The 13,736-nt window shown below is 37.0% G+C and overlaps 1 protein-coding gene across 1 annotated transcript; it reads left to right on the top strand.

The window, feature by feature from the left end:
• Window positions 1-5,545: 5,545 nt before the first annotated feature.
• Window positions 5,546-13,112, top strand: LOC124879731 (CMP-N-acetylneuraminate-beta-galactosamide-alpha-2,3-sialyltransferase 1-like). The gene is made up of 7 exons (XM_047384454.1): window positions 5,546-5,681; window positions 5,932-6,166; window positions 6,272-6,468; window positions 6,554-6,733; window positions 7,918-7,963; window positions 8,040-8,159; window positions 12,607-13,112. The coding sequence occupies exons 1-7, from the start codon at window positions 5,572-5,574 to the stop codon at window positions 12,772-12,774; spliced, it is 1,056 nt and encodes a 351-aa protein (XP_047240410.1). The 5' UTR covers window positions 5,546-5,571; the 3' UTR covers window positions 12,775-13,112.
• The last annotated feature ends 624 nt before the right edge of the window (window positions 13,113-13,736 follow it).

The raw sequence follows: 13,736 nt of genomic DNA, 5'->3' as shown, positions 1-13,736 counted from the left end.
GGTCGGCTCAAACTCCAGTCTCCTTGTTTGATTTCTTAGGGTTTAAAATTAAAGGAATACATAGGAGTACAAAGGTACACAAGGTGATTTCAGATTACTAAGAGATAAAATATTGGAACATTTATCAGCATTTGGATTGTAAAAGAGGGGTTCTAGTAATAAGTTCTCCCCAACTCTCAAAATTTAAATTGCCCAAATTAAAGAAAATTATGTTTTTTTTTTTTTAAACACTATGTGGGAAAAAGTCCAGTTTGGAGAGAAGCTTATCTTAATTTCTGATTAAGTCAAACACTGCAGTTTTGTTTAGTTTGGGTATACCATAAAAATGTCAATGCCGACTTTTCTAATTTCCCCTCGGGGATCAATAAAGTATCCTTGAATTTGAATTGAATTAAAATACTTATTTGCATTTAACTTGAAATTCTGCAATACAGCTGCGATCAAATTGAGCCAAACAAAAAGAGAACTATAACAATAACTCTCAGGATTGTAGTTACAATTATAGTTACAGTACAAAGAATTAGCAAAAGGTTTCAGCATCAGTAAATTTGTATTCATTTAAGAGAAAACTGTTGCTGTGCTTCTAAATACTTTGAGATTTTTTGGACTATGTGCACTCATTTTAAAAAAAAGGATCCTGAAGATTGTCATAACAACATTGATCAATTATATCATTAAAAGACATGGTTGAGAAAACATATTCTGAAAAGAGATTGTTAAAAATTTCTTTGAATTCTTGAAGCTTCAAATTTGGCCATTTGTCTGTCTTTGATGTTTTGCCTTTGTTTTGTTGGAATTCATGTTTGTTTATTTGTTGCATGAAACAATAATCCATGTTTAGAATAATGTTTCTAAATCCAAGATTGATTAAAACTTTGAGTTTTCGGGAGAGTTAAGAAGCAGCTTGTTTCTGAGGTAGGTGCATGTTAACAGCTTTGAAGTTTAAGGATCACTAAGATGGGCCCATAGGCTGCCAATCAGAGGTTAGTTCTGCCTGACTCCACCCACCTACCAGGTTGGTTCACGCCTTTGCTGTCATGGTAACGCTCAGCACCTCCCTTCCTGAGTTTTAACACTGTTTAAGAGACAATAGAATCAAAATGCTTGTAGTGATTGTTGCCTTAACATGTTTTTTTGGATGTAGGATGACTTTTAGATGTATGTGTTTTACTATTAAAAGGTTAATGAAATAGTTTAAACTAGTTTGAAGAATTAGTTTTGCATGCAGAATCATTGGTGATTTATTAGATTGAAAGTTTCCCTGGTACCATTAAACTAGCTGGCAGTTCAAGATATGCAAAAGTAAGGAATATATTTTGGATTAAGAATCTGAGTCAGGACTTTATACTTGGTGGGAATTATTTATTAGATTCAAATTTGTAGGGTTTATGCATCTGAATTACATTAGATGTCCATTAATCTAATACTCATCTTTATACAAGACAAATCAGGATGATATGTGACTAATTTCTAAGTGAGACATTGATGAACTGAATAACTAAAGTTTGTGTTTTGTTGTTAATGGAACTGAATTGCAGTTAAAAACATCTTATTTTCTTTATGTTGCTTTCATTAAATTCATAGTGACACATAGTTATGTCAGAATTCATTTCTTTGGTTCTATGTAATGTGATCTTGGTTACTAGAACATTTTTGTACAAACCTTTTGCTGAATTGTCGCATGGGTTGGACCCTGCGCCAGAAGAGGGGAATGTCAGAATAAAGTAACATGGGGTTCCAAAAGTTATAGCACTCATGGGAAAAAGGGTAGCTCATACCTCCAGTGAGGACTTAGTGACAATGCGAAAGAGACGTACTTTGTTTATATAAATGGTGCATAGCTCCCTAAGACCACATTCTGAAAACCTCTCTGAAATTATGGTGTTGATTTTTTGTGAAATTTTACATCTCCACAGATTAGACCATTTTTGAAATTCTTTTTGGGTATTCTGAAACTATGAAATGTTGACCTGTAATCAGGCCTTCCTCAAACATCATGTCACATTTTTGATATTCAGAATATTTAGCTGATGGTCACTGCTGGTATATCAGGTGAAGTCAGAAGATCAATTCTTTGGATTTTGTTGGATGTTTTGATGAAGTTCATGTAGTTGAGCACTTAGGTTTGAGAATGGGACTTTGAATTGAAAATTAGCCAAGTGTTGTGAAGGCCCTGTTCTCACTTATATAAGATTGAGACAAAGGACATCGGTAAATCTCAGTCCTTTTGAAGTGCTGTGTGGCAGGTCTCCTAATTTGGACATGGGGATATTGCCAAGATAATTTTCTTCCACATCTTTGTGTGAAGGTAGGATGTTGTTTTACTGTCAAAACCTGTCCACTGTGTTTTCTCAAGTTTCACAGACGGTGAAGGCTGCATTACCAGAAACAGCCACTTCCACCCTCCAGTCCTTTATTCCTGGCAACTGGATTCTGGTCAGAGAATTTAGGAGAAAACACAGGAAGTCCAGGGCTGGAATGGCCCATATCAGATCCTACTAGACACCCAGGAAAGCTGCAGGAAAGCTCCAGCTCCTCCAGCTTCATCTGGCTTCCAGGACAAGTCATCTTCTAACTGGATCATCCACGGCCTGAAAGGTTTGAGGACAGCGGACCACCACAAGACAAAGAACTGTAAGCTAATCACTGGCGAGTGATTGAAGAGGTGGTTGAAGAACACTGTTTTTACAGGGGCACAATAATCCCTTGGGCAGTGCAATGTTATTTCAGAATCTACTTAAGCCCATCGCATTGCCTGAAAGTTAGAAATCATAAGGTCATTTGCCTCACTGCACACACACCACAGTGAGAGATTCTTTCCTCCCACTTTGACAGCGAGACTGACTCTGAGGAGGAAATCTCGGATGCTTTTATCTAACTTTCATGTTTATTGCTTGATATCTATTATTATGGTATTATTACAAATTTGAATGTGTTCATTTCCACTGTTGTTTAGTTGGACTATGGAAGCCTAACTTCCAGCAGGTTAGAGTTCCTGTTTCTAAATATATTTCTAGAGGAGCTTCCTACAACCGCCCACCTGTACCAGACTGGTAACAGGGCAGCTTGAAGCCACTCAGGAGAGACAGCAGGATTTGTTTTTGTTTTTTTTGTTTTTTAAGTTGTGTTTATAATTTGTTTTCTTTGAAAAAAAACTGTTTGCTTTCAGTACCAGAAGAAAGGACATTCCACTTGAAGGTCACGATGCAGCTATATGGAAGATGGTCTGTTCTGATGCTAATGATTGGTATAGCAAGTATTTTTATAACTCTTGTGTTCATTTTGGGAAAGGTACAGCAAAGACAATGTGTGGTTAATCTGACTAATAATACTCATCAGCGGATTCGGAGAGAGGTTCATCACTTTTCTGACTACTATGATCATACTGATAATGTTTGGTGGCAAATGATGCATCAAAACTGTGAGGAATTATAGTGTAAGGGAAAGCAGAAATGTTAGTAGATTTTCTAGTGAGATTAATTTAACGTGTGCGTCTACAGGAACTCTTTATAGAATTTGGGGTATTAGAAATCCGATTAAGATCCAGATATTTGTATTACACAGGAGGAAAGTACACCTTATTTCCTTGGGAAGACAGTAGGTTGCGAAGCTATTATATCTGTTTTATGTGCTTTAATCAACAGACATAAATTTGTGTCATGTCCTATCAGAACTGATCCTTATACTATTTCAGGATCTTTGGCTCCAGATCCCTTTGTGTTAACTTTTAATCTTACAGCCTTACCGGATGGAGGTTAGTTGTATGGCCAGGCAGGTAAATTAACCAGGGTTTTTCTTCCTTTTCCTTTATGAGATGGGTACTCATGTCCTCAGAACATGGGTTGGATGTGTGGAAATGGATTATATTTGTATCTGCCTGCTAATTGGTCTGGAGTATGTTATCTAGCTCACTTCCTACCAACAGTCACAACTTATACTTCAATCAGCCTAAGCTATTAGAACGATGAGTTTGCAAACTAGAATGGCTTTGGATTATCTGTTAGCTGAGAGGGGTGATGGTTTTGAAGAATTTTCCTTTAGTTGTGATTATCTTGTAATCAGAAGAAGGGAGTGTGATGGAAATTCTTTTATTAAGTGTTCCAAAGTGTATGACCTTTGGTTTACCTCACTCCAGTGAACATCTGTGTTAGAGGAGGAAGCTGTAAAAGCCATTATCAGAAGTTTAATGGTTAAGGGCATTTGTTAGGGTGATGCCTCAGGGAGAGTAGATGGTTGTTCCTAGGTAACCTAGTCACCTCTGAACCCGAGAAGGGTCTGGGGTCATAAAACACAGACTCTTTGAAGTTGAGATAACACTGTCATGTTCTGGTATAAATACTGTGTGTAAATGTTGATCGGGGCTCTGTTTCACTGACTAACCTCAGTGACAGGGTCTTCAAATGCTGAATGCCTTTGAATAAAATTTATAAAGACAAAGTCCGGATTTTCTCTTGTTATGAGTCAACTTCTACCCACTTTGATAAGAAAATTCCACAACACTTTGTACAGGTAACATAACATCCTGGTGATGTAATAAAATTGCACAATACTGACAATTAAGACATAGTGTATTCCCCAGATTAGGTAAGACTAGCTTCTAAAATAGTCTTGTAGTTTGACGTCAGGAGCTGAAATGAAGGAAGGTCTGTCGCAGATGAAAACATATAATACAGTGAATTATATCAGTCTATAATGATAAGCCATTAATCTGTTTAAATAGTTTAAAATGTTACATGTTCAATTTTACAATTTAAGATTTTAAGTGTCAATTTACAGTACTTTGCCAAATGTGCTAGTATATGATGACATCTTTTCTGTTGTTTCAATAATAATAAAAACAGTCACGTCATGGTAAAATGAACTAATGTATATTCATACCCTTTGAACTTTTCCACATATTGTCACATTACAACCTCAAACAGAAATATGTTTTGTTGGAATTTTATGTGAAAGACAAACACAAAGTGGTAAACAATTATGAAGTGGAATGAAAATTATACATGATTTAAAACATTTTTTACAAATAAAGAACTGAAAAGTGCCGTGTGCAAACGTATTCAGGGTCATCATCACTATGCCATCTGTAATCTAATATAAATTTATAAATATGAGAGTCTATTTCTTATTGTCCACAAAGCATCACAGAAGAAAAATCTGAGGTCTGGAAGTCAGCTCAATAGAACACACACTGTGAACTTTTATTACGATAAAACAATTCATATGTCCTCATAGTAATTTTATTCTAACTGATACTGAACATTTGGGTTTAAGTTGTGTTGTTATTAATAAAGAAAAACAAGAAAGACTGTGAATTAATTATTGCTGCTTCTGGGTACAAGGGTGTTTACTTAACACAGTTAATAAAACAGAAACAAATTTGCCCTTTTTTAAAATAATCTAATCCCATTAGAAAAAGCCCCTAACACTGATCCTCCTCCTCCTTAAAGCACTAATGTAATTGTTGCATCTCTCACTAGAGAGCCTGCCTGAAGAGCAAACCACACCTCTTGCTGCTTTGACACTTCACCAGTCACGTTCTCTATGAAAAACCACACTATCAACAGTGTTTACATGGGACCTAGTCCATGGAAATCAACCCAGTTTCACTCTAAGGAGTGTTCTGGAGATATTTGGGAGTTTGCAAATAATACTTTGAGCTCAGCAGGAGGAAGTGTTGTCAGGTAAGGCTTAAAGTTAATAAAATTCCATTTGAGCTTTTTGTATATCATAAAATAAACTGATGTATAATGCTCATATTGTTAAATATCAATTTAATGTGTTCTGATGATTTGAAAAAAAAAATCTGTCAATTTTAATAAGGTCTGTGTCAACGGGATACTCCAAAATGGAGCTGTAAAAAAATAAATGAGTAAACTTAACTGAGGTACTGAAAGTTACACTCTCTTGTGTGTGTTTCCATACTCTTTACAGATCCAGGATGTCATCCAGGCTGAAGCTGTTGGTTTTTATTCTTTCTGTGGCTGCCTATGGACTGCTTTTGATGGTGGTTTTCACTGATCAGTTTAACCTTCAAGGCCAAACCTCGTGTGCTTGCAAAAAGTGTTTATCTGATGATAATCTGTTACTTAGTCATCTGAACCGTTCTGATGAACTTTTTTTGTCTGCAAAAACCAACATTTCTGAGGAAGCTTTCAATTGGTGGAAAGTAAGTTGTCTCTTTAAAGGGGGCTTTACCTAATTTCCAAAATCCATCCCCTGCCAGAGGGGCACCTTAAAACTGGTCCAACAATGTAGTGTTTCTATTTTGCAGGGTTTACAATGTGAAAAGCAGGACTACAGGTTCTTCAAAAAAACAGTGAACAAGCTCTTTGAGATATTCCCCCCAAGTCCAAATCTTCAAAAACCAAGCCCTGACAGCTGCAGGACTTGTGCAGTTGTTGGAAATTCTGTAAATCTGAAAAGATCACATTATGGACCTCTGATAGATTACCAAGATATCGTTATAAGGTAAAGGTTCACGTTCTAATTAATAAAAAAAACAAGTCAAAAAAAGATTCAAAACCAAATAAATGTTTCTTTTTGTGCTGTTTAGAATGAACTCTGCTACAACCAAAGGCTATGAAGAAGACATCGGGACCAAAACAACTCATCATGTCATGTATCCAGAAAGTGCCGTGGATTTACAGAACTCCACCCATCTTGTGCTGTTTCCATTCAAAATTATGGACCTTCAATGGCTTATTAAGGCTTTTACAACAAGATTCTATGGAAAGTAAGTCACCTTGTATGTACCTTTTTTTCATACACATCACATGTATTATTTAACTAATGAGATTTGCCCAATGTAAGCTACTGGACAAGAAATAACAAAAGAACCATATTCTAAACCTGAGTTTCATAGGTAAAGGTAATGACTTGTCTTTATTAAAAGTGAATGCATATAAGATTCTTCGGCTGCTAAAGAAAATCATTTGGGTTTATTTGCCGTGATCCACGACGAGGGGGAAATATCTACTATGGCTCATCTTGGTGGTTACTAACTCTGAATTAGGCCCCAAAATATTAATTCCACTGAATCAAAATTCCACAACACAAAGAAATAACACTGACCCCAGCCCCAAGTGCTTTCCTATTTCATATCTTCCTCCATAGCATTACTAAGCAAGTAAGTTATTGTCCTAAAGTCGTGTGAAAAAGTAAAAACATCTCATTTAATATTTTGTGTTTCATAAACAAATTACCAAATATTGCTTCATCTGTTTTATCTGGAAAATAAAGTGTTTTATTGGCTTTTAAACAGCACAATTTAACCTTATTTTAATCATTATACAAAAGATATCAACAAAAATGCCAGGTCCTGCTGCAGCAAAGCAACCCAAATGACACTCCCACCTCCATACTTCACAGTTGGCATACGTCAGGTTGGCCTTAATGTTTGCAGACCTCCCATGAAAGTTACATTTGTTTAGTCTCTCTCTGATTATAGCGGTTTGCATTTTCATATCAACAGTAGCATTTTGAAATTTTACAATCCTGTTTGCCAAAACATACCACACAGCAGGTAAATTTAACCAGAGCCACATCAATTGTGGTCTTGGCCTATGTGGAACGAGTAAGTCTGGTATCTTGACCGTTTTGTCTGTGAAACAGACTTTAGAATTTATATAGCAAAGATTAGGTCTAGGTTATATTATTTCAATGTTCTTCAGTCAGTCAGTCTCATTTCTTTAAAATTACTCAAGTTGAATTCAATCAAATATAATCGAAAGTAATCCCATTGAATGATCTTTGTTAGGACAGGGAGTTTTCTCTATCTCTCTAGGGCAAAACCGGAATGAAAATGAAGACATCTTGAACATAACCTCACCAAAGAAGAAAAGCTGGTCATCTCTAGGGAAATCCAGATTTATTAGATATAAATTGGTAAAGCTTGTCTTTTTATGTTGTCTTTACCAGGTCCTACGCACCAATAAAGACCAATATTAGAGCCAACAAAGATTTGGTGAGTATGCATTGATAGATTTTTTTCGCTTGGAAAGGTAACTTTTCAATACACTGGAATCTATTTCTTGTAACAGGTGATGGTGGTCAACCCAGCTTTTATGAAATATTCTCATGAGACCTGGCTGGAAAAAAAAGGAGCGTATCCATCCACTGGCTTTATGACTTTAATTTTCGCACTGCACATTTGTGATGAGGTAAGTTCATCATGGATTTTCAACATAGCCTAATCAGAACATCAATTTTAATTATTGAGGAAACTTAAACATCTAAGAACAGTGGTTTTGATGTAATGTACCACCCTATTAAATATACATTTTTGCAAATACCACCAATTAATTTCAATTCAATTCAATTCAGTTTTATTTATATAGCGCCAATTCACAACACATGTTGTCTCCAGGCACTTCACAACAGTCAGGTACATACATTCCAATTAATCCTAATCATTGAACAGTGCAGTCGGAGTTAGCTTTTTATTCAAATTGGATAAAAAGTTTTTCTATCTAAGGAAACCCAGCACATTGCATCCAGTCAGTGACTTGCAGCATTCCCTCCTACCGGATGAGCATGTAGAGACAGTGGACAGTGACTGGCGTTGACTTTGCAGCAATCTCTCATACTGAGCATGCATGTAGAGACAGCGGAGAGGAAAAACTCCCTTTTAACAGGAAGAAACCTCCAGCAGAACCAGGCTCAGTGTGAGCGGCCATCTGCCACGACCGACTGGGGGTTTGAGAGAACAGAGCAGAGACACAAAAAGAACACAGAAGCACTGATCCAGGAGTATTTTCTATGGGAAGGAAAAGTAAATGTTGATGGATGTAGCTCCTTTAGTCGTTTCACCTAGAAAGAATGAACAGAAAAACTCTGAGCCAGTTTTCAAGGTTAGAGTCTGAAAGAGAGCACATAGAGTTTGTTACAGTTAAGCTCAGTCAATCGCCATGTCTAGGAGACAGAAAGGGTTAAACACTAAAAGACAGGGCCATGTGGGTCATCGGTAGAGGGTGAGCATTAAGTTGTTGCCAGCAGAAGCTCGGACAGTTCCCCTCTCCAGAAAGGTGTCACAGGTAGACACAGAGCCAGGCCATGTGTAGCTTCTAGGAAGAGAATAGAGAAAACAAGGTTAAAAGCTGAAATAACAGCAAAATAACAGCACCACACTGAGAAATTATAAAACATTGGTACAACCACAATTTGAGTTTTTCAGTTAGCAGTGTTATATTATAAAAAATAAAAATAACTGCCTTGCTTGTAGCATTTACTGAAAGCAGTGAAAACGTTTATCTGCTTCGGACAGTTTTGCTCCTTTTCCACATGCTCGATTTGCCCTGGCTCCACTCCGCTCGCTTTGCAAGCATTTCCATTACTGTTTTTTCCGTACCAGTACCTACTTTTTTTTCCCCTGCTCCTGAGCAGGTATGACCACGGCTAAGTAGGGTCTACATGTGAGGTGAATAGACGGCTGTTCATTGAGTGGCCATGGGACCAGAAGAAATGAGAAGGTTTTCATTGAGGTAGTGCAGAGAAAAGTGAATAAAACTCAAGAGCGACTACAATATTATTAAGGAGCAGGTCATACCGAAATATAATTTTACTATTTAATCATTACCATGCCTGAAGGCTGAAAGAAAAGAAAAATGACACATCAGCTTTCTGAATTACATGCAGGTAGGGGGCGCAATATTCAATAAAATCCTAAACCAGCTGATCACACATAAAATCAACTGTTCAGATACACAAAAATTTCCCCCAAAACACACAAAACAATACCACCGTGAAACAGCGTGTTTGGTTCGGTAATGTATTGACGGTCAGTAAGCAAACCAGTGTCTGCAGAAGGAGGGAGCAGGCAGAGAGCAGCTGCTCATGTTCAGAATGCTTGAACAAACAGGAGGAAGACCCCGCTGAATCCGCAGAGCACAAATATCAAATATCCAGCCTAAAACCAACTGCATCGCGGTCAGAAGTCCAGAAGTCCACAGTTTTGGGCTTTAAAGTTCTTGTCTTCATTATTGCCATGGCTGAGTCAAAAACATCCTCATAAAGCCCAAAATTGTAACTTCTTCAGCCAACCCCTGGAGTTTCACCAGTATAAAAAGTCTCTCTTCTCTGCTTCTCCTGCCACACACCCCTCACATCAGAACCTCTGAGCCTTATTTTTTAAGTTCTGGCTAGGCTGTGTTCCAGATAATTATCCCAGAAGATCATTTTATACATGAAAAAAAAAAACATACATAAGACAATCTTGCATATACAATAATGCAAACATTACAAGTATTTAGTTTATTTATGTTTTTATTTCCTGTTTAATAATTTATTTATTTTTCACACAGATTACTTTAATGTGACTGTAAGGACCAGCAGAGTAAAGTTACCGCTGTTTATAGTAACTATGTTTAAGACCACATGCCTTTATTTTGATAGCTTCCTAAGGAGCGGAAGTAGGGTAACGGAACCAGCTCAGTTGAACAAAAGGGTAAAACCAAAATGAGTTTGGCAACACAGAGAAAGGATGATGGAAAGAGTTAAAAGGCAACCTAAGCTGTAGCATCCAGTCAATATTGAGAAGGCCAGAACTGGTGGTTAAATGATGATTTATTGAATCCATCCATGTCATCAACCAACGTAAGAGCTAGACAAGAGCAAATAACAATAATTTGAAACATTTTACAGTCCATTGTCATGCATAGCCCATTACATTAGTACATTTCTTTATATTATCACTACCTTTTACATCTTTTAGCATAAACATTTTAGGTTACTCAAATACAATATCACATTTACAAACCTTGTTCCCCTATCAACTGAAGCTAAGCTTAGGTTGCCTTTTAACTCTTTCTGTCATCCTTTCTCTGTGTTGCCAAACTCGTTTTAGCCCTTTGTTCAACTAGCCCTTTGGTTCCGTTACCCTACTTCCGCTCCTTAGGAAGCTATCAAAATAAAGGCATGTGGTCTTAAACGTAGTTACTATAAACAGCGGTAACTTTACTCTACTGGTCCTTACAGTGACAATGTCACACAGTAACGTTAATAGCGGCACAGTGCACTACACTGATGTTTGCCGTAGCTCCAGCCGTTAGTGGACCAGTGGAAATACAAGTACCGTACCGAGTAGAGCAAATCAGTAATCAGGCCTTGGGTGTTACGCGTTTAACTCAGCAATCCAAAATATCTGACTAATTAAAGTTAATTAATGATTAAATAAGTGGAGTTGGGTAGTAATTGCCAATAAGTAAAATCATCATTTAACAAACCACATTTTGTATTTACTCATATCTTAATATCATTTGTGAAATATTGAAATTGGTTTGATGTTCTGAAATGTTTATGTGTGGCAAAAAACATAAGCAAAATAAACCTTTTGGGTGAGGGGGTGCCTTTTCACTGCACCGTATATAAAGTACTTTCCAGGCCAATGGGGTTCTGTATGGCACCAGCATGAAGGAATGGTGTAGGGCCTGGGAGGGACCCTCAGTGATGAGACTGGCTTTCTTCACAACTGAGCGCCTGTAGAGTACGGGAAAATGAAGATGAGCTGTTATTATTTTACTGGCCTGATCTATACTGTGGGAGACTTTGGTTTGGTTTTAGGATTCAAGTAGTTGAACAAGAATGAAATGTTACATATAAGAGTGGATACAATGAATAGTGTAAAATGTCTTGTTGATGTTTAAAAGTTAGGTTTTCTGATCAGAAGAGATGCTATTGACGATGGCGTCTTCAAGCCATAGCGGTCAAAACAAAGATGGACGTGGAGCATACGAAAGATATATTTTTACAGGTTCCTACTTTTTTCTGCTCTAATTGTCAGCTTCAGTCTGGCTCCGCCATAACCCGGGGTATTATTATCCACATTAGCCTCCAATGCCTTTACAACTAAACGGAAGAGTGATAGTGGGGGCCCACTGGTTTGTCTTGTTGCTTCACTATTAGCTGACGGCTAATGTTAATTAGCCGTCAGCTAATTAACATTTTCCTGCGTTAATTCGTACAGCAGTAAACCTGACTGTTCGACTGCTAGAACGGACTCGACTGTGGGGAGCTCAGACCAACAGGACACCATCATTGAGCTGTCTGTGTCCATGAAGCTAATATTTAAACAGATAGCGTTAGCTTATTTTGTCCGGCAGGTTCCCTACCTAACTGTTGCAGATACAGGAGCTTTACTGACCTTTTCAAGTTGCTCTAAAGCATCAGTGTTGTAGCATTAGCTTGTAGCATTAGAGCAGCACAGTGGTGTCCTTTTGGCAAAAGGGGCTTTTACAAAGTATTGAGAGCAGACACATGTATAATTGTGGCACTGGTTATTTTATTTAAAACAAGTATTTTCTACCATACGAATAGTTCCCCGTTGACTCCTCCAAAAGGTTGGGTTTTTCTTCATTTTCCAGTGTAAGATTATGCTAGGGGATAGCAATAAGCATATCTTGAACTGTAAGGATGTACATCACCCATAAATAAACTGGAAAAAATAATTAGTTTTCTTTAAAGATGTTAACTCCCTAACAGCAAGCATGCACAGTTTTAGCTTCATTCTTTGTACGGTGAAAATATTTCTACAAAATCCCCTCTCCTCTTAAACAGCATCGCTGGCTTTCCTGTGTCGATTTTCATTCCATTCTTTTATATTCATGTTCCTAGGTCCATGTGTTTGGCTTTGGAGCAGACAGTGATGGAAACTGGAGCCATTACTTCGAAGAGTTGAAAGACAAAAATCTCAAAACTGGACAGCACCCTGGACATCTTGAATATGACATTATACAGCAGCTAGCTAAGGAGAAAACAATAAACTTTTACAAAGGGTCATAAACTAAGAAACTTTGTGGGATTGCCTGGACTAGTGTGCATTTGTTGTCTCTATTAAACCCTTTATTTTTGCTTTCTACTGAACAAAAGTCCAGCTAACTGTATATTAATAATGACATGATGGTCAAGTCTAATCTCTTAAACTGGCTTTTGGAGCAGTTGACTTAATTTTCCCAAAGTCACAAACAAAGAAGGTACGCCATATTTTAAAATTATTATTACATAGACATATTTTTATTATTTATATTTTTGTTGTTTTGTGTAATCTGCTTTTTCATGAAATTTTATTGTATCTTTATATTTATTGGTATTATTTTGTGTTTTATACTCTGAATCCTGGATTATCTTCTGGGATATCTCTTTAACATAATTGTTGGGGTTGTGCCGTTGGGATAGAAGTTGGATATTTTAACCAAACATTGGATCAAAAGTTTGTCCCAGTTTGTTGGATTAGAGAATGAGTAGGAGAAACCATTTTGAACTACTTCAGACTTTAGTGAACCTCTTCCACAGAATGAGATAAGCTGTAAAACATAAAATGATGCACTGCAATAATTTCAGTGCCAGTGGGTTGTGTTAATGACTCAAGAGAACTAGTTTGCTTACTTTAGGCAGCACTAGCTTTGACCCTGATCCTAAAGATACTCCCTAAAGATACTAAAGATACTGTGACCCTGCAGTGTGGTCGCTGCAAAGCCTGCAAGGTTTCTGGGGGGTTTAAAAAAGTTTGTAAGTTATTCAGCTTAATTTTAGGGCCTAAAAGGTTGTGAACATGTTCAAATGTTCCAGCAGAGGATTAAAATTTAATTTTGTTGCTTCTCAATTTTTAACATCACTCCTTAATTTATTTTGTTTATACAGTTAATTATTTACAATGTCATTTGGTGCGGCAAAATCTGAAATTTAATGATGCCAGCAGCAAAAACCTCTGTCAGAAGGAATTAATCACCTGACATAATCACTTT

Source organism: Girardinichthys multiradiatus, chromosome 13, assembly GCF_021462225.1.
Source record: "Girardinichthys multiradiatus isolate DD_20200921_A chromosome 13, DD_fGirMul_XY1, whole genome shotgun sequence".
NCBI lineage: Eukaryota > Metazoa > Chordata > Actinopteri > Cyprinodontiformes > Goodeidae > Girardinichthys > Girardinichthys multiradiatus.
The sequence above is the reverse complement of the archived record's forward strand: the minus strand, read 5'-3'. Positions and strand labels throughout refer to the sequence as shown.

Excerpts from the sequence above, each read along its gene's own strand:
- LOC124879731 (XM_047384454.1), top strand. The coding sequence starts at position 5,572 with ATGGGACCTAGTCCATGGAAATCAACCCAGTTTCACTCTAAGGAGTGT. Across the intron at positions 5,682-5,931 it reads GCAGGAGGAAGTGTTGTCAG|ATCCAGGATGTCATCCAGGC; the intron begins GTAAGGCTTAAA and ends TACTCTTTACAG. Across the intron at positions 7,964-8,039 it reads TTAGAGCCAACAAAGATTTG|GTGATGGTGGTCAACCCAGC; the intron begins GTGAGTATGCAT and ends TTCTTGTAACAG.